Source organism: Tetrahymena thermophila (genome assembly GCF_000189635.1).
Source record: "Tetrahymena thermophila SB210 genomic scaffold scf_8254010, whole genome shotgun sequence".
In the NCBI taxonomy this organism is placed as follows: domain Eukaryota; phylum Ciliophora; class Oligohymenophorea; order Hymenostomatida; family Tetrahymenidae; genus Tetrahymena; species Tetrahymena thermophila.
In genome coordinates, this window is record NW_002476013.1 from 184838 (window position 1) to 205197 (window position 20360).

General features: G+C 21.5%; 5 protein-coding genes across 5 annotated transcripts; 3 read left to right on the plus strand and 2 right to left on the minus strand. All coding sequences in view use genetic code 6, as the record gives it.

The window, feature by feature from the left end:
- Positions 1 to 24: 24 nt before the first annotated feature.
- TTHERM_00326990 (metal cation transporter, ZIP family protein) lies at positions 25 to 1215 on the plus strand (the record flags this gene model as incomplete). Its single annotated transcript, XM_001026462.1, has 1 exon — positions 25 to 1215. The coding sequence occupies one exon, from the start codon at positions 25 to 27 to the stop codon at positions 1213 to 1215; it is 1191 nt and encodes a 396-aa protein (XP_001026462.1).
- A 693-nt stretch (positions 1216 to 1908) lies between these two features.
- On the minus strand, positions 1909 to 2721 carry TTHERM_00327000 (transmembrane protein, putative; the record flags this gene model as incomplete). Its single annotated transcript, XM_001026463.3, has 1 exon — positions 1909 to 2721. The coding sequence occupies one exon, from the start codon at positions 2719 to 2721 to the stop codon at positions 1909 to 1911; it is 813 nt and encodes a 270-aa protein (XP_001026463.1).
- A 2083-nt stretch (positions 2722 to 4804) lies between these two features.
- TTHERM_00327010 (transmembrane protein, putative) lies at positions 4805 to 9486 on the minus strand. The gene is made up of 12 exons (XM_001026464.2): positions 9127 to 9486; positions 8963 to 9054; positions 8341 to 8880; positions 7556 to 8025; positions 7242 to 7503; positions 7023 to 7186; positions 6787 to 6968; positions 6570 to 6738; positions 6168 to 6516; positions 5895 to 6107; positions 5653 to 5786; positions 4805 to 5601 (listed from the first exon to the last, which is right to left on the minus strand). The coding sequence occupies exons 1-12, from the start codon at positions 9443 to 9445 to the stop codon at positions 5085 to 5087; spliced, it is 3411 nt and encodes a 1136-aa protein (XP_001026464.2). The 5' UTR covers positions 9446 to 9486; the 3' UTR covers positions 4805 to 5084.
- A 203-nt stretch (positions 9487 to 9689) lies between these two features.
- Positions 9690 to 14200, plus strand: TTHERM_00327030 (IQ calmodulin-binding motif protein; the record flags this gene model as incomplete). Its single annotated transcript, XM_001026466.3, has 15 exons — positions 9690 to 9795; positions 9892 to 10007; positions 10093 to 10329; positions 10385 to 10779; positions 10954 to 11443; positions 11502 to 11585; positions 11644 to 11961; positions 12099 to 12245; positions 12336 to 12836; positions 12940 to 13210; positions 13265 to 13351; positions 13408 to 13611; positions 13666 to 13863; positions 13919 to 14027; positions 14083 to 14200. The coding sequence occupies 15 exons, from the start codon at positions 9690 to 9692 to the stop codon at positions 14198 to 14200; spliced, it is 3381 nt and encodes a 1126-aa protein (XP_001026466.3).
- Positions 14201 to 15704: 1504 nt separating this feature from the next.
- Positions 15705 to 19604, plus strand: TTHERM_00327040 (transmembrane protein, putative; the record flags this gene model as incomplete). Its single annotated transcript, XM_001026467.1, has 4 exons — positions 15705 to 15749; positions 15951 to 16223; positions 16376 to 16813; positions 19443 to 19604. The coding sequence occupies 4 exons, from the start codon at positions 15705 to 15707 to the stop codon at positions 19602 to 19604; spliced, it is 918 nt and encodes a 305-aa protein (XP_001026467.1).
- Positions 19605 to 20360: the final 756 nt, after the last annotated feature.

Consider the following 20360-nt stretch of genomic DNA (forward strand, 5'->3'; position numbering starts at 1 on the left):
ATTATTATCATAGTTACTGGGATTATGCCACTTAGAGTCAAATCTTTTAGGGAAAATCAAAAAGTTCTTTCTATAGCTTCTGCATTTTCAGGGGGATTGTTCTTGTCTGTGGGACTTATTCATATCCTTCCCGAAGCAGCAGAAAATTTTGATAATTATCTTAACTAAACTTAACATTTTCCTTTTTAAATGCTAATTACTGTGGCTAGTTTTTCTTTTCTTCTATTGTTAGATAGAGTTATTGGAGGATAATTTCATGGAATCCATCATCACAATGAAGAAGATAATGAGCATGATGAGGTATAAGAGAAAAAACATCATAACGGAAACGAATATTATCACAATAATAGCTGTAACGATGATAGTACTATAAGTCATGCCATTTATCATGATTATAATAATATTTAAAATGTTGTTAAATATAGCTAAAAATAATATGCTAGAGTTGAAAATTAGGATTGTTAAAATAAAATTAAAAATGATTAAATTTAAAATTAATTTTCAATAAATGGAATAGAAGAAGATTAAAATTTTTAGGAAATTGAAAATCAAAAGGCAATTAAAAAAGTAATTGAAGACACTGAAAACAAGGAGCATCATTTAATAAATTCATCAAAGACTAATTACAGCCTACAAAATTCAATTTCTGGTTGTTAATAAAAGAGATATTCTCACTGCTAAGATGATTTATTTTCAAAAGATATACACTTATTAGAGAACAGCATAGTGAAATTAGAAGTTAGTAAACAAGATAGCCAAATTTCAAACTATTTTGCTCCTTTTGTTCTTTAAGTTGCTTTAGGCATTCATGCGTGTCTTGAAGGCTTAGCTATAGGTGTTGAATAAAAATTTTCAAGGTGTTTAACTATAGCTCTTGCTGTTTTAGCTCACAAATGGGCCGAGGGTTTAGTTTTAGGTCTTGCTTTTAAATAGTCCAACATGAAGATAAAATAGGCTTCTATTATGATAGCAATATAAGCTGCAATGAACCCTATAGGAATAGCTTTAGGATGGATTCTCAGCGGAGCAGGTAACCTTGTTTGTGGTATTCTAATGAGTATTAGTGCTGGTACTTTTATTTATATATCTACATAAGAAGTTATAGCTGAGGAATTTAGTAAAAACAGATATCAAGTAACAAAATATTTGTTTTATTTACTTGGTGTTGGCTTTATAAGTTCTCTTTATTTTATTGAACAAGCTACAGAAGATTGAATATTTTCTAATATAAAAATAATCATTTACTCATAAATCTTTTAAATAACCTAGTTAATTCTATTTATCAAAACATTCTCTGAAAAAGAAAACTTATTAAACTTTTGAAAAAACCATATAATTCAACTTAAATTATGAAAAATATTTAATATAAACTCCTCAAAAAATGAGTTAGTTTATAGATTTAAATACTCTAATTTTCCAACAAATTATTTATGATAAAGTCAGTAATTTCATGTTTGATTTTGTTTCATTATTATCTTTAATTTTTAGAATATTTAATTAAATTCCCTTGATTAATTTGCTTATTTCATAACTAAAATATATTTATTTATTATTAAAAATTATCTTAATTGAAATAAAAAAGCAAGAAAATAAATATCTAACTAATTTTATTTTATATTATTTTTTTATTATAAATTTATATGATTAAGTCTTCTAAATAAACAAATAATTTAATTTATTTGATGATTTGATAATTTATAATATATTTATTTTTGTTTTTTTCTTAAGTTAAACAGACATCTATTATTAATGTAAGTATTTATATATCTATCTATCTTAATAGTAAATAATATATATATACAAACAAATACAAAATGTACAAACAATCTTAAAATATTTTATATCAAAAATGTCTTTAAACCTTTATAATTCATTCTTACTTATTTAAAAAAAATTCCTATTATAATTTCAGTTATGACCATGCATAGAAGTCTATAAAGAATTAGGTTGACTAGGTGAAGAATATTTTGCATTTCTAATTTTCAAAAACAAGAAGAAATACAAGCTCATGGCTATGCCTGCACGCATTCCAAAGGAAACCAACATGAGACCAATTGCTCTGTTATGCTAGTGAATATAGGTAAAGATAAAATGCACTAATATAGCATAGATAAAACCTATCAATCCATAAATAGGATGTCCAAATATTGAGTAAAGAATAACAAAATTCATGAACCCGTACATTAAGGATATCATAATATAAGATTCGATACTTATAGAGAAGCTTTTTGGGATGTATATTCTCCAAAAGCTTTCTTCTACGATAGGCATAACAATTACAAAAACAAGATAAAAAAGAGTCATGTAGGGTGACTTATCAATGTGTACTGGAACAGGAATAGATAATATATCTCCATCATACAAATTAATCAACTCCTTCACTAGGGCCAATGATATGAGGAAATTTAATCCAAATGAGACGAAACTCATGACAATAATAGTTAAGATATTATTTTTATTAATTTTCATTTCTCCAGTTAAATAATATGTGAAAGCCTTATTAGTAGGAGCTATAAATAGCATGAAAATAACTGGAGATATAATTAAACATAAGAAAAGATATACCATCATATCTCCTAAAGCATCTTTGACCCAACTAAGGCATATAAAATGAACTAAAGAGCAAAAAAGCATGCTTAAAACTAAATATGTCCTAGATAGAGTAGTCTCGCCCAGAAGAGGTGCATCTTCGTAGGTCTTTCCTTCCAAATTTATAATCATTGTCTTTAAAACTAAAATTTATTAGTAATTCTTGCTTAATATAATATTTTCTATTAATTTATGGTTATATTCAATAGATTATTTTCATAATTAGTTAACAAAATTTTCACTGAAAAATAAGAAAACAAAAAGATATTATTTATTTATCTATATTGCTGACATTATTTGTAATTTAATTTTCTTATTTAATTTGATTTTAAATATTCGTTATATATAAACTAATAATTGAGTGCTAGATTTAGTTAGATAGATCTATTTCTTCCAATATCAAATTCATTTTGTTTATTTATTAAAATTAATTTTAATTGATAATTATTTTAAATTAAATTTAAGGTAACTGCATCGGAGATTAAGGTACTTAGGATCTGGTTCAGCTTTTGGAAAATATTCAATTTGAGAGATTTAAGTTTGAATTTAAATTGATATATTAAAATATATAAAAAATATATCAAAGAGTAATTATTCTTTAATTATATCTTAATTATTCAAATTTTACCACTCCATTTTTCTAAAAAATTTTAAAATTTAAACTTTTTTAAAGGACTTCAGTTTCTTAAGGAAAAAATTTGATTTTTTAGTAGGGCTTATCAAAAATAATTACAATACATTAATTTAAAATATTGTGTCAGATCAATAATATAATCTCAAAACTAAAATTAAATTAACTATTCTTTAAATACAAATTTAACTTACTTATTCAATTCAACGATACATCTATCATATATTTATTGATTAATATTAATTCAAATAGATGCTTTTTTTGATAAAGTCTAAACTAAAGTTTAAATAATTAAAAAATAAAGGTTTAAGAGTCCATTTATTTGTTACTAAAATATTTTTTAACAATTCATAAACTCATTTTTTTTAATTATCAAAAATTTTTTGATTCAAATATTATTTATGAGAAAATAAATATATGCATTTCTCAAAAATAAAAATGTAATCTTAATTCAAGAAAGGATTTTTATATTAATTTATGAAGTGTAAGATATATATTTTTATATAAAATTAAAAGATTAAATATAGCTCATTTTTAATTAAAACTACCTACCGCCTTCTTTCTGGTAATTATATGAGAAGGTAATGGTTTTATTTGTATAATTTTAATTAATAAATAAATTTATACAAAAACAGTGAGGATTTTTTGAGAAAATAAAATATTTATCAATGAATTAAAGAAAATAGTGATAACTTTAATATTAATCAATATATTTTAAATAATAATAATGATAAGGAAAACAATTCAATTTAATGGAGGACAAAGATACTTAAACACCTATTTTATAAATTTAATAAGAGTAAGAAACAATTGAAATTAATCTTAATGAATGTGATAGTTAGAATAATTCTTTAAAGAAAAAAAATGCTATGATATTAGTCTGCTGCTATTATATATTAACAATCTTTCAATTTTCCTTTTCAACAACTTTTGGATTTTTATTTTATAATTTTACAAAAGATAATGAACTAACTAATTAATGTTAATAGGAACCATTTAAAAAATGGTCATTTACCTGCAGTATATTTTGTTTTATTAGCACTAGCTTTTAAATTTTAAGGTTCATAAACAGGTGCAGAAATAAATCTGAATCTGATGGCTAAGAAATGAACTGCTCCAAATTTATTGATTTACTAGAGATATTAGCAATAACTGGATTATTAGTTTGCTCGTTTGGCTTATATATAACGTGTGATAGCAATTGTGGAATTCTTTATAAGCTATCAATAGCATTTAATATTTTGACTTTTTCAATTATAGCTGTAATTATCTTAAGTGTTTGTATAATTTTATGCAAATCGAAATCAAGCTGAAATTGCTAAAAAAAATTATAATAAAATACTTATGTTTAAAAACTAATTATTTATCCCTCTAATCCATTTCAAAATAATTAATTTAAAAAAAAAGCATTAATTATTTAAATTAATTTACACTTCAAATCAAATAAAATTTAAAACTTGCTAATTTATTTATCTTCATAATTAACCATCATTTAATACTAATTACTAAAAATCAACCTTTATATTTAATTAGAAATTATATGTGATTTAATTTGATTAAATTAAACCAATTCAGAACTATTAAATAAGAACATATTAAATTAATAAATCAAAAAAATTTTAATTAAAATTATATGGTATGTTTGGAACTGCTTACTTATTTTTGTATAAATCATAAAAACTCATTAAAATAACATGATTCATAATTATTAGCATTATATTTCTTTACATTATGAAAATATAGAGCTCCATTTTAGTCTAAAACTTTGAAATAAAATTAGATAAATTAAAATATTTTTTCACTTATTTATAAATGATTTAGTTTTTGATATTTTTGAAAGATCTTTTAAAAATTTTTCTGTTTCTCATTAAAGAAATCCTGCTACATCTTTAATAATATCAGTAATAAAAGGTTTAGTTTCTAAATCAATTATATAATGTCTCCTGCTTTTTTCACAGAGTTGAATAATTTTACTCTTTTGACTTCCGTGGTTTTTTATATTTTACTTAATAAGTAGTAAATGGAAAAATCCATCTGTTAATTCTTTTTAGATACTATCAAAATCTTCATCGCCTTCAGGCCTATTCATTTTATCTTTCATACTAATTATTGACATGCTTATATTACTATTTTCTTCGTTATTACCTGATGAATAATTATCATCATCTAAGTTGCTATTCATGCTATTGGACATATTTACAGCTAGCTTGTGTTCATTTTTTTCATAATTAACCTCCTTCCTTGTAGTATTTTCACCGAAAGCAAAAATAATAATGTATTTGGAAATAGCCTTCTCTTCTTTTTATTTTGCCTACTCTATGCACTACTAGAATGCCTTATATAGACATCTGGAACTTGAAGTAGTCTAAAATAAATCTTTTCTATTTATATAAATTTAATTAAAATTTAATTAATAAAAATATTTTATTTACTCAATTGATTCAATTGTAAATTCATATTTCTTTTTATGCACCTCCTTTTCATATAAATCTAAAATATTGTCTACTTTATCTCCATATTTTATTATAGTGATTTTATCTTTATCTCCCATATACTCATTATATATCTATTAAATAATATTAACTCAAATAAAACAAATTCAACCCAAAATATAAATTCTAAAATAACTTTTAAAAAAAAAAATAAGTAATTAAATGAATAAATAAATAATAACTTTGTAAATTATTGTGGCAACTTTATTTTTATTATCTTAAATCTAGCGAGAGCAATCAACTAAGATGTAAAAATTTCTTTTATCTTTACGGATAAAAGCAGATAAATCTTTAAGAATTTCTTTTTTCTTTCTATAAGCTGGGTTTCTTAGAATATTGGCCATAAAATTTAGTGTTTTTACTCTGAGTCTGTTAGAGTAGTAATTTCCATAGTCCTAAAAATTATTTTGAAATTTTTTAATTAATTTATTTATTTACTGAACAAAATAAATTACTAAACTAGAAACCAAAAACTTTAAAGCTTCTGAATCATTTCCATAATGCTGAGAGGCCACTCCTTTGTGGAATAAAACTTTTTATCTTAGTACAGTTATATTCTTGATTTGAAAATTGTCGTCTTTATCATTTTATTTTATTTCATCTAATAATCTCCAAGCATGATCAAGTTTTTTAGCAGAGTTTTTAAACAGAGCTGTATTATTTATTACAGCTCTTTTATACAATATCCTAGCATTTTTTAACAAAAGCTTCACTTTTAAAAAGTCTTTGAAGTTTAATTCTTTAGATATTTTAATAATTTCTTAATAGACATTATTGTATTCTTCAAGTTTTTTCTCGTCAAATCTAATGTTTTGGGTAGTTAATTAAGTATTTTAAATAATATTTATAATTAATACTCCTGCTTGCTGTCTTATTGTTGCTTAATGAAAGAAAGTAGTTTTGCTATTAAATTAAGTATATTGTTGATATATTAGCATATCTTATTGCTAATCTTTTGCATATCATCATCAGCAATAGACTATCTATCCTTTTTATCTAAGATTTCGTTTCTATAATCTAATTAAACTAAAAAAACATCATATAAATAAATACTCATTCTCATACTAAATTTACTTTAAAGAATTTCTCTACAATGATTCATTGCTTCTTCTATACTTTTTACATCATTTGCATTCTTTTTGTAATTTGATATGAGTTTATCATATACAATCTCAAGACCTTCATATGAATTTATTTTCTTAAATATGAATATACCTTTTTTAAGCATGATATTTTCGTGCTTTGCTTCTTTTGCCCTAAAAAAAAAATTAATTTAGAATTAAAAAAACAATAATTTTATTGAGCTTTACTTAGAAAAGAAATCAACAACCCAAACAAAATGATCTAAATTTTCTGTTAATACAATAATTTCTTAAGGAAGCATATTTTATTTAGAAAAAATAGTGAAATCTTGAATTTCATCTGAATTTTTGTCAAAATTTTAATCTATTTTTTTGACAAAGTTACAGAAAAACTATTTTATAAACATTTTTTTAATTTAAACTAAAAAAAAAAATTAAGTAACTTACGATAATAGATTATGCAATCGTTATCAAGAGTCTCTTTAAAACGAATGATAAAATGAAGAAGAATATCATTATAAAAACTACTTCTATTGAGGTAAAAATAAAGTAATAATAGGAAAAAATATCAAAAAAGTCTTTCTATTCTTAGAATTTATCACTTGAGGTCATCATAAATACTCCATAATTCTAAGTTGTTGGATCAGTTTGAATAGATTCAGCATAAGTAAGCTACAAATTCAGAACATCCATTGACATTAAAATTTTACTTTAAATAAATTTGAAATAAGAAATAATTTATGATTGTGTAAAGAAAATACATTGAATCATAGGACTAACTAGAATCAATATTGATTATTATTTGATTAGTGGTAACGTTACTGTTAATTTAGGATTATCCATTAAATAACTAATTAATTTAGCTTGCAATTGTAGAAGGAGAGTAATTACTTTCTGCATTTAGTTATCCAAGTTGCATTATCTTATCTTAAAAGGTTTCTCTCTTAAAAAAATTTACTTTATCAAAATTATTGTAAATGATATTAAAATTTTAATCAGTCAAAATAAATGAATATCTATTTTAATCAAAGACAAATAACTAATTCAGTAGGCCAAATAAATTTATTCTACTACAAAAACTAAGTTTGTTAACAATAATTGATAAGCATACATGATAGTAATTGCTTGATATCTGTAACTTAGTATTAAAAATCTAATAAGGATAGTTATTAATTTAGTCTTCTTAAATACAGTTCAAATTATAGCCATTGCTTGATGTCCCACCTTAATTCTATGATATTTATTTTTTAATTTTTTAAATTATTTAAAAATTTTATTTTAACCAAAATTCTTTAACAATTTAAATATTTAAAATAATTTTTCATCATTTTTTTAATTATTTTAATACAAATTTCATTTAATTTTTTTTCAATCTATTGTTGGTTGAACATTAAATTTAAATGTTTTTGTTAATTTTTTAAATTAGATTTTATAAAAATAAATTATTTTTTTCATAAAAATACTATTTTTAAATTAAAATTTTAAAACTTACATTAAAAATATTTAAATTTAATTAAAGGGAATTTAATTTGAATCAAAGCTTTACATCTTAATTGCATTTGGCATAATATTCACAGTCTTGCTTATAAGTTTAACACTCTTCTTCATCTACATCAACTAAACACTATTCATAACGGATACAATTCTAGTAATTTGATAAAAGAGTTGCAAATTAAATGCTGGCAGAATTCATTCCTACAGAATCAAAAATAAACATTTAATCCTAAGGCAAATAAAAAAAGTAAACCAAGCCTTCTTTGTTTGGGGAATCATTATCGATTATACTCTTGAAAACAGCTCTTTATAAATCAATAAACTGTATAATATTATTTATGCTCGCTTATTATTAGGCACTTAGCTAGCTGTATGAATTTATATTATATTTATAAAATAATAGCTTATTGCTATTAGGATTTGTTAAAGCAGATTCTATATTAGACAACGTAAAGGGTATAACACAATTGCTTGCATTATCAATTGTTGAACCAGATTTTTGCAGATTACAACTTTGATCAAGCACAAAAGTTTTCAATTAAGTAATTTAATTTTAATAAATAACCCCTGTGTAGTTCAGTCTTAAATAGATCTAAATATAATTAAAAAAAACACATTTTTTTATCCTAATTTTGGTATTTTTTTTGAAATTATTTAAATAATTTTTCATTTACACTATTGAATTGCTGAGATAAATTATCTTATATTTAACTATTAATATATGCCAAATTGTTTGTTTGTCCTTCCTCAATATTTTGTAGGATTTCTATTTTAATTAAAAATGTATTAAGAATTCAATATAAATTTATTTCATAAAATCATTTTTATTATGGTTTACCTTGAGTACGAATGCTAGTAGAAATTAAAATGATAAGCATTAAAATCACATATCCTAAAAAGATATTCCTAATAGTCAATTTGAGGACTCTCTTCTTAAAATAGTGGTAAATTCCGCCATGATCTAAGCTAAAAAGCTAACTATATTAAACGTTATCGTATCTTTCTTGTTCTTTACTCTCTTTCTGCATAATTTTGATGATAATATCTTGAAATTCTATATCTTTATTGTATTTAATTTTTACAAAGATTTGATTTTTACTACTAACTTAATTTAATAAGATAACTTTTTGTATTGGAAATGAATAAAAAACAAACATTATATTTATTAAATTGATAAGTTAGAATTGATTAAAATTTAATATTTTTGTTGTTTTGAATTTACAAAAAAAAATTAATTATTTGGTTTCAAAGATAAATAATATTTTGTAAATTGTTTATAGTAATTATTGATTTATAAGATATATTAAGTAATACAAAACAAAATACACCTTTTCTTGCCATTCATCAATTATTAATAATTTCTCATAAAAAAATTAATCATAGCACAATTATAAAGATAAAATGAATTCAGAAGATTTAGGAAAAATAATTGTAAATGCATAGGATGAAATTCAAAGTTTAAAAAAGAAGCTCGACTTTATAGCCACTGCAAAAAATACTCAGCAAGGTTTTTTTTATTATCATTTAGCAGATTTATCATTAATTTACTCAATATAGCTAAAAAATATGATTAAATATATTTATTTTGTGGTAATTAATTAAGGAAATGGAAATGTAGCAGAAGCTTAAGATATATAAAACATTTATCAAAGATTAACCTATACAATAAAAAAATTTGAGAACTCAATATAAACCAACGTTGATAGGCTTCTCACTCACGTAATTATGCTATGCAATCTTTTTTTATATTAGCAATTTTATATCGTTAAAATTTTATTAAAAAAATTATGTTTTTTGACTTTAGAATATGGCTCGACCTGATTCAGTCCCTTAGAAATTTCCTTCTATTAACAAAACAATAGATTCATAGTAGCACTTTTAATCGACAGCGAAAAATCAAAGCGTTTTGGCAAATACAAATAACTTTTAGAGCTTAAATGAAAATAGTGAATATCAACCTTTTTATTTACCTTAACAGAAACGATACCAAAAGTAGCCTTTAGGTTAAGGTAGTAATTCAGTAATTAAGCAAAATTAAAATGTAAAAAAACTAAAAAATATTTTAATATAAAATAATTATTTAAAATTTTAAATAGAAGTCTTTTGAATATAGTAGAAATTAAAAGGATTTCTCCTTTTAGAAAGTAGCTGATAAAAGCTTTGAAATAGGAAGGAGTTATCTGAATAAAAATGTTATGGATTTACCCAGATAAAAAAGTATGAGTATGCATAATACAAATGCTATAACTACTGCTAAGGACAAATCTTCATACTAAAAGCAAAAGCTAAAGCTTGGAAGATTTTCAAAACCAGCCTCAGTTTTACCTCCTGAGATTAGAAACAACCCTTTTGCTGATGCTGTTGCAATTACAGAATCTGAAATATATAATGGTTTATACAATCTTATAAACAAAGGAGTCGTTCCTAAAGATGTAGATATTATGCCAGCTTTTTCGAGAGGTGTTCCACCACTTATAAATAAACCAATGATGTAATTTATATATTTACCATAAATGAGATAAAATATATTCACAAATTAAAAGAATAATTTTCAATTTTAATAAAATTATAATTTGATATTATTTAATTAACTAAAAAATTTAGCTATTAGAAATATATTTATTACATTATATAAATAGTTTTCTTTATAATTTATTATTAATAGAATGCATGAGTTTAAGGAAAAGCTGATAAAATAAGAAATTAATATAGAACCTAAAATAGATTTAATAAATATAAAATTAGATGTTTAGGCAATTCAGCCAAAGCCTAAATAAGATCAAAAAGTGTAAGAATAAGCCCAAGCATCTTAAAACTCTTTTTAAAGAAAGAGCTTTAAATTTAAATAATTTGTTCCTTCAAATAAGCTACTTGACTAAAGTGCAAATCATGATTTAAATTAATCAAAAAGATAGGATGATTTTGAACTTACATTAAAAGAGACCTAAGCAAAAACATATCCTGAAGTTCTTGATGCGTATTCTTTGCATCATTTAATTGTAAGAAAGGCAAAAGTTTTAGAAGAGACTCCTGAATATGCCTCTTATAAGCGTATTTATTAACTTTAATGGGGATAAATAAATTAGCTACTCAAGGAAATTGAATAAATTGCTAAGTAATTTGATTTTCCTATGTTTTATCTAGATGGTAAAAAAGTAGATTATTGCTTATAATATTTTTCTTATTGCTAACCATTTTTAAAATTAAATTTAGCTTGCTTAATTAAGCGAAAAAATAACCAAACCTACTCTAGAAGAGCTATTAAATTGTATAGTTAATTAAGATATGGTTGATGAAGTAATTTTTATTTTTCAAAGCTTAGTAAAAAATTTACAATTTCTAAAATAATTAAAAGTTTGTCAAGTTGCCTAAGAGAAAGTATAAAGGAGAAAAAGGAAAATTACTTGCTGTTGTAAAGATTTAGTCAATAATTAGAATGTTTCTTTAATACAGAGAATACAAAAGGATAAAATAAACTATACAAATAGTTAAGATAATATAAAAGTATGCTAGGTTATATCTTCATAAAAAACAAACTAAAAAATTGATAAAGCTAAAAAATGAACAGCTATTTGATAAATTTAAGCAAACATTACATTAGTTTAAATTAGATTGGCCAGAAATAAAACTCAAAAAGAGGTTCGAAATTCATATTAACTCTTTCTCAGTTGATGTAAATGATCAAATACTTATTTATTTACAATTTAAAAAAATTTAACAATTTTATAAATAAAAAGTTTTGTTTGAAATTAATTTAATCCTCAACAACCTTTGTAAATTATATTTAAAATTATCTATAAAATAAATTAGGAGTTGAAGAGACTAACGATGGATAAATAGTTACAAAGAGAGAATATTTAAATAACAAGAATATTCCAAATAAAAGATCCTATGGTTTCTATTATTTATGTCTGCCCCTTTGGAGTAAGTGACGACATTACAAATTATTATTACAAAGTAATTAGATGATATTAATTAGAAAGAAAATTTTAACTTTATTTGTAATAATTAATTATTTTTTTATTAAAATTTAATATTCAAAATTAGATTCTTGAATTAGGAGATGTATAAAACTTTAAAGATAGATTGTATTTCATTAAACCTGAAAATTGTGACACATTCCCTTTTCACTTTTCCCTTTCTAAAAAATTGTTATACTCTCCTTAAGCACTAAAAAGAATCAAAAAGTTAATTAAAGGAAAATAAGGCTACATCGTTCCAGGATATCCTTCGAATGATGACATAAAACTTGCCACCGAACTTAATATACCAATTATGGGAGGAGACCCTTAAATTTCTTTTGTTAATTCAACAAAATCTGCAGCAAGGAGAATATTCCATTCTTGTAAAATAGATGTTCCTCCTGGAGCATTTGAAATTTATGATGAAACCGAATTCATAAATACTCTAACAGTACTAATAGCAAATAATCCAGAAATAAGCACGTGGGTACTTAAAATTGATGATGAGTTCTAAGGAAGAGGTTTAGCTTATTACAATGTTGATTCTATAAACCAATTATCGGACTTGCTAAAATAATACTCTGAGGTAATTAATTAATTAACTATAAATTAATCCTTATTTTAAGATAGATTAGTTTATTAATGTTTTTGATAATAAGATAAATATTAATTATTTAACCATTTAAAAGGTTACTGAAGAAATCATATAAAAAATAAAGTAAATAGTAAGTAAAACTTTAGCTTCAAAAGTAAAAATTGCAATGCCTACTCTTTACAAAGACTACAAAGAATATTTGTCTTGCTTTTTAAGAAGAGGAGGAATAATTGAAGCCTACCCTGTTTTATTGAATAGAACTGTTATTTCTTCTCCTTCTTTATCATTTTTTATAGAACCAAGTGGTGAAGTTAGTTTAATTACTGCTTATGATAAAATTCAAGGGAGCTTATTTATAAATATAGGTATGTATTTCTTTAATTAACAAATAAAAATTCTAAAAATATTTTATTTTAAAGGTTGCTCCTTTCCATAAAAGTCGATTACATCTAACATAAATCTAACAAATTTGTGTTCTGAAATAGGCTCTAAATTGTATGAAAAAGGTAAATAAATAAATAACTAAAAAATTAATAATTTAAAATAATTAATTAATAAAAAGGTGTTTTTGGTTATGTAACTGCTGATTTCATAGTATATGGAGATACAATACAAGGTATAGGCTTAGATTGTTATATGAATAATTACTAAGCATCTTTCTTTTATTTTGACTATTTAATGAGAGGAAAGCTAAATAAGGAAAATGGAAAATATTTTGCAAGTTTGACAGAAAATTTGGATAATTATTAATCCCTATCTGTTTTGGGTAATTTTATAAAATTTCAATTTTTTATAAAAATTTTTTTTTTTTTGAATGAAGAAACAAGCAAACTTGAAGAGAGAACATATTTTTATTGCCCATTCGTTAATCATCCTGGACTTTAAAATGTTAAGATTAAAAATTTCTTCTAAATGTGTAGATTTGAAGCTATATAATTTGATCTTGAGAAGAAATATGGGGCTACATTTTTATTAGTTGATATACTCTAAGCTGGTGGTTTGGGGGTTTTGACTATTGGTAAATAATATTTTGTTTTTAGAGCTTTAATAACTAAAAATATCATATAAAAAAGGCGATGATTATAAAACTGCACTTAAACTTATGAATTTATCCCTTAATTTCTTAATGAAATAAGCTGGAAGTGTTAGTAAGAGCTACTCTGATGCTTATGGATAATCAAGGTAATTAAATTTGTTTGAAACTCTAATTAAGCTTACAATAATTATTTAAAAAAAGAACTGATTGCATTAGCATTGTAGATGTTATTAGCAGAATCAGAATAATGACAAAAAAAATAGAAAAAGAAAATTTATACAATTTAAGCACAAAAATAAATTATCAATCTCAAAAGTGAATCCTTTAATCTGATTTGATTTATCAAAAATAATTAATAATGAATGTAAATAAGAAAATTAATTTTAATAAATTAATTAAATTAAATTAAACTATTATAACATAAGTATCTTAATATTTAATCTATAATTTATAGCTATCTATTATAATTCAAATAAATGTACTTACTTATTCATCTTGCCACGCTTAAAAAATATAAAATGATATTAAAAATACCTATTTAATTTTACATAATCTAAATTATTTTTTCATCAATTTTTTATGTTATTCTATTTATCTCAAAATTATATAATTTTAAGTTCAAATAGTTTTTTATTTAAATAAAGTATTTAAATCATTAAATAGGCTAAATTTATTAGTATTTATGTTTTTAATTTGATAAATAAATCAATTTCATTAGCAATTATTAATATTAATTTTTATTTTGTTAGATAAATTTTCATGGTTGAAAAAATAACATAAAAATTGGATTTTTTGTAAAGAAGGAATAAATTATTCCAAAGATAGAAAATCTTAATTTAAATTTTATTAAAATAAAGTAAAGCCTTGGAAGTAATTGCTAAAAAGTGAATCACAACCATTTAAATTTGTTCATCGATAGACTAAAATTAATATTTTTTGAGAAATAAATTATTTTATAGAATTGTTATTTTTTGAGAAATAAATTATTTTATAAAATTGCTATTAGCTTAATAAACATCTTACTCTTATAGGTTAAAAATAATTTTATTAGTTTATTGACTAAAGTTCATATGTTTGGCTTATACTAAGGAATTGATCACATCATAAAAGATGTATTAACTTTGTAATTAATGTTTCAGAAAATTTTAGCACATTATAAATATAACTACCAAATAATAAGCAAATTAAAAGAAATTTGTTTGTAACATAAATTTTATTTGAAAAAGAAAGTCACAAAAGTAGTTAGTTATTTACAAAAATTGTTTACTGATTATTTTAATTATATTCCTTGATAGAAAAAACTAAAAATAAGAAAAATACGTATTACAAAAACTTAATTTTTTCCACAAAACTTTTTATTACTTTTTAAAAATCTGATAAGATTTAAAAATTCTTATGAATTATTTTGAAATTCATTTAATATTTAAGTAAACTAATTAGGAGGAAAAATAAATTGAGGATAAAATTTCTTAAAAACTTTTCTCTAATGAAACTTTTACAAAAAGCATAAATGGATAATAAAATATTTCTTTATATTTTTTTCTTTCAATAAAATGTTAAATTAAATAAAACACAACATTTATATGAAAGTATTTTCCTTTTAATCGCTTATTTATGTAAAACTATTCAAATTTAAAATTATGTATTTCTATTGGTAATAGTGAGCTCTAATTATACATTAATGAATGTGTATGAATTATTTACTTAATTATTGATATTTTGCAAAAGTATAAACTATCTATGACGTGTTATTAAAGGATTAGTGACAAATTTCAAAATATAAATAATTAATAAAAAAGTTTAAAAACTGATAAAAAAATAAAATGGAAAAGTGCAAGCTAAAGACTTAATTACAGTTTAGCTTATTAGTAATTAATTACTATATTATACTTGGATTAGCTATATATTATAAAATAGTTAAATAAGATATACTATTTCACACATTAGCTGCATTCATAGTAATAGAGAGGATTGTATCTTACTTAAAAGGAATATATTTTTACATACTTTACAGTGGGCCTATAGGAGTGATAAAATGCCTTCTTTTTACTTTACTTTTTTTTGACTAGAGTATTAAGTATGGAGTATATGAAGAAACTATTTACTTTAATTATAATCTCTTTATAAAAAGATTAAATGTTCTTTCTCATGCTATTAATATAATCCCCATAATTTCTAACTGCTTGATTTTATTAAACGCTGATAGCTTGGATTGGCTTTGCTTGATAACAACTGTCTATAGTTTATTTCATATCAATCTCACTAATTTCATGAATGCCTAAATAAAATAATAAAGGAGCTCTCATTTCATTTTGATATTTATAGAATCTTTGTTTATGCTAGTAAAAATATAACCTACTTTCTCATTTTGGCCTAATTGATATCTTACAATTTTGGGTTTATTTCTATTTATGCCTTCTTAATTTTACAAGAAATACTTTTTGTTTGGAAAAAAATTTTTACTAAAAATTTACATGGAAAGTTGATTTTATAGATTTAAATGATTTTCAGCTACAAAGCTTTACAATATTTGGATCAAGAAGCTGATACCTAGCTATTTAACAATTTTATATAATACACAATAATCGTAATACTCTTTTTTATGAAATCTTGTTTGCTTAATATAGACACAAGTGTTGTAAATATTATAATTTACAGTGCTATGCTTGCAACTATTTTAGAGTTCGCTTTGAGTGTTTATAATATTTACTAATACAAGACAAAAGGGCCATATGAGATTTTTTATTAAAATTAAATTGATTACTAAAATCACTAATAAACTATGGAAGAAATAGTTAAAAATATTGAGAGAGCATCTTTGTCTCATTGTGTTTCCGTTGAATTAGAAATTAAAAACACTAATATAGAAATAAGGGAGCATATTTATTCATTTGTATAATATTTTTTAACTTTGCAAAAAAAAGAAAAAAATGTATCAATACTATTAAGCTAAAAAGATGAAAGTTATTAAGATGAAATTAAAATTTTTAGTTTCTCAAAATAAAATAATATTCAGATTAACTCACATTAATTAGACATTTTCAAATAAAATGTGGAATTTTTTATAAAAATGATCCAAGATCACAAGCTGAATTACTAAAAATAGCAATACAATTTTATTACCAATGAAAAAAAATAATAGGAACTTTTTTTGCAAAGAAGTATTTTAAATTAATGTAAAATATTTTATCCCAAAAGTTTTCAGACTAATCATAAAAATATTCCCTTTTTAAGCTATTTTCATAAAATTATTATTCAGTGTAAAGTCATTTAAAATGAATTACAGCCACTAATACCAATAAATATTTTGTATATTTTATATGATTTATATGATTGATTAAAAACCAAATTGCTTAAAAGGTATTTTTTTTATTTTTAAATTGATATAATTATTTGATATTCATACTTATTATTGGCTACAACTATGAAATATATTATTTTATTTGTAGAATTTAAACATAAATATTCATATTTTTTCTTATTAAAAATGATAATAATACAATTTTAAACATAAAAAATGATTTATTATAATCAACTATTTATTAAAATAATAATTTGGATTTAATATTTTAAACAATAATTTTTTTATTGATTAAGTAATTTTTCTGTATATTTTATATAATTGATTAAAAACCAAATTTCTTTATAAGTTATTTTTTTATTTTTAAATTTATATAATTATTTGATATTTATACTTATTATTAGCTATAACTAAGAAATATATTATTTTATTTGTAGAATTAAAACATAAATATTCATATTTTTTGTTATTAAAAAAGATAATCAAACAATTTTAAACATAAAAAATGATTTAATTATAAGTATAAAAAACAAAATTCTATCAAATATTTTTTTATTGATTGAGTAATTTTTCTGTATATTTTAATTGATTAAAAACCATTTTTGCTTTATTAGTTTTTTTTTTTTAAATTTATTTAATTATTTGATATTCATACTTATTATTGGCTACAACTTGAAATATAATATTTTATTTGTAGAACTAAAACATAAATATTCATAATTTTTGTTATTAAAAAAGATAATCTAACAATTTTAAACATAAAAAATGATTTATTATAAGTATAAAAATCAAAATTCTATCAACTATTTTTAAAATAAAAATGTGGATTTAATATTTTAAACAGTAATTTTTTCAATATTTAATTAAAAAAATAAAATGATAATTTATTTTCAATGATAAATATCATAAGAGCATAACAAAATAATTTAATCATGAAAATGTTGTGAATAAATATTTTAGGATAAGAATTACAAATTAAATAAAAAGCAAGATAAAAAATGTTCAAATTAAAATTTTTTTCTTTATATATTTCTTTGATAATTAATTAATTTATTTATTATGATTTATTTGAAGTTTCTTAGAATATTTAGTTTAACGTAGTATTTATTGGCAGTAATTTTAAAAAGTATTATTTTATTTTCAAAAATGATTTAAATTTTAAGTAAAAATACTTTTTTATAAATAAATATTAAAGTTGATAAAAATATATATATATATAATTTACAGTTAAAATAAATAAAACAAAAAGTTTTATGATATTAAAAATAAAAAAGAGTAATCATTTAATTATAAAAATTTAAAAATATTTATAATTTCAGAGTATTTTATTTGAAACTTTAAATTTAATTAAATATTTGATAAATTCAATCCTAATATTGATATCTGCTCATAAAAATTTATTCAGTAAATTATCTAATTTAGCTTTTAAAATTTAAAGTTAGTTAAAAAATTATCTATTACTTTAGCTTTTTCTCCATATTTTCAAATTGAAAATTAAAAATTTAAAGATTTTTTTATTAAATAATATATTCTAATTTAGCTTAAAATTGTTTCTATTTATAAGTGAATTATTCTTTTTGTTTTGTTTAAAAAAGAAAATATAATAATTTTTTTATATTTTTATGATTAGAACTCTAAAGCCTAAGATTATAATATAGTAAAATCAGAATTTGTAGTTTATTAATTATAATTTTTAGTTTGAATTAATTATGGAAAATTTTATTTGGTACAACTTAGCATTTGTATTATATTTAGGTTTCTTTTATTAATTTTGATCGATAACAAAATAAATTAAAAGATTTTGATTGTAAATATGTCATTAGAGATAAATAAATCAATTTCCTAATTACCTCTTTTTTTATAGTGGATATTAATTATTAATTAGATTGACAAAATTAACATTAAATAAGAATATATGAAAATCAAAAGATATTTACTGCTCAGGTTTTATTGGAAAGGGAATTTGATAAGACAAATTTTGTCAAAAGAAATATTATTTAAATATTTTTTTTGATAAAAAAAAGAAAGTATAGAAAAGAGGCTTATCCGCTTGCTATCTTTTTTAAAATATTTTTGAATATTTAAAGTAGAGACCTAGAGATTACTCATTTTGACTAGAAAACTTAAAAATTTCAAAATAAGTAATCAAAATCCTTGAGAATGCAATTTTAAAATAGAAGAAATCAAAGAGATTCTAAAAGATCAATTAAAATTTATCAGAAATTGAAAGATAAATTATTAATTATTTTAATTTCTCAAGGTAATGCTTATTGCTCGTAATAACTCACTAACTAACTAAATCACAAACTAGATAATTAAGACTGTTTTGGTGAATAAAGGCTAAAAATTAGAAATTAATATGAAATAATTAAATATATTTAAATACAATCTAAACCAAAATATTTAAGAAGCGAAGAAATGATTAAAGGAGAACATTTTAAGATTTTACAGTTTTCTTTATTAGTTACCAATTACTACATAATTATTCTATTGACCATACTTTATAATCAAGAAAACTTAAATATCATGTATTCTATACTGGTTTCTTTTATACTTACTGAGAGGCTCTCATCCTTTATAAGAGGATCTTAAATTTATATACTACAATCTGGTGTTTTGAGCATTTTGAAATGTCTCATCCTAAATGCTCTTTTTCTAGATTATAGTATTTGGTATGCTGTCTATGATGATATTACTTATTTTGACCAGAAAGTCTTTAATTACAAATAAAATATATTATCAAATTTAATCAATATTATTCCAATAATATTTAATAACTTAATAATACTAAAAGGACATAGCGACTATTCTCACATTTATATCATCTCAAATATTTACTTTTTTTTCCACATGGCTTTTACTGAGGTGCTAAATAACTAGACTTTAATAAAATAACAGTAAAATTACCTAATAAAATTTTACAAATTTATGGTTTATCTTTCTAAAAAAGTTAGCTTCTATATAATTTTATCATAAATAATCAACGAAAATATAGCATTTATTTCTATTTATTTACCGTTTATTATCTATGATTTTTATATGATATGGAATATAAAGTTACCTAATTCTTTGATTGGACTTTTAACACTTTATATACAACCCATTTTTAGCTTTCAAGTGCTTGAAAAAGCAGAGTCTCATATTGAATATCAATTATTAAATAATCTAATTCAATACA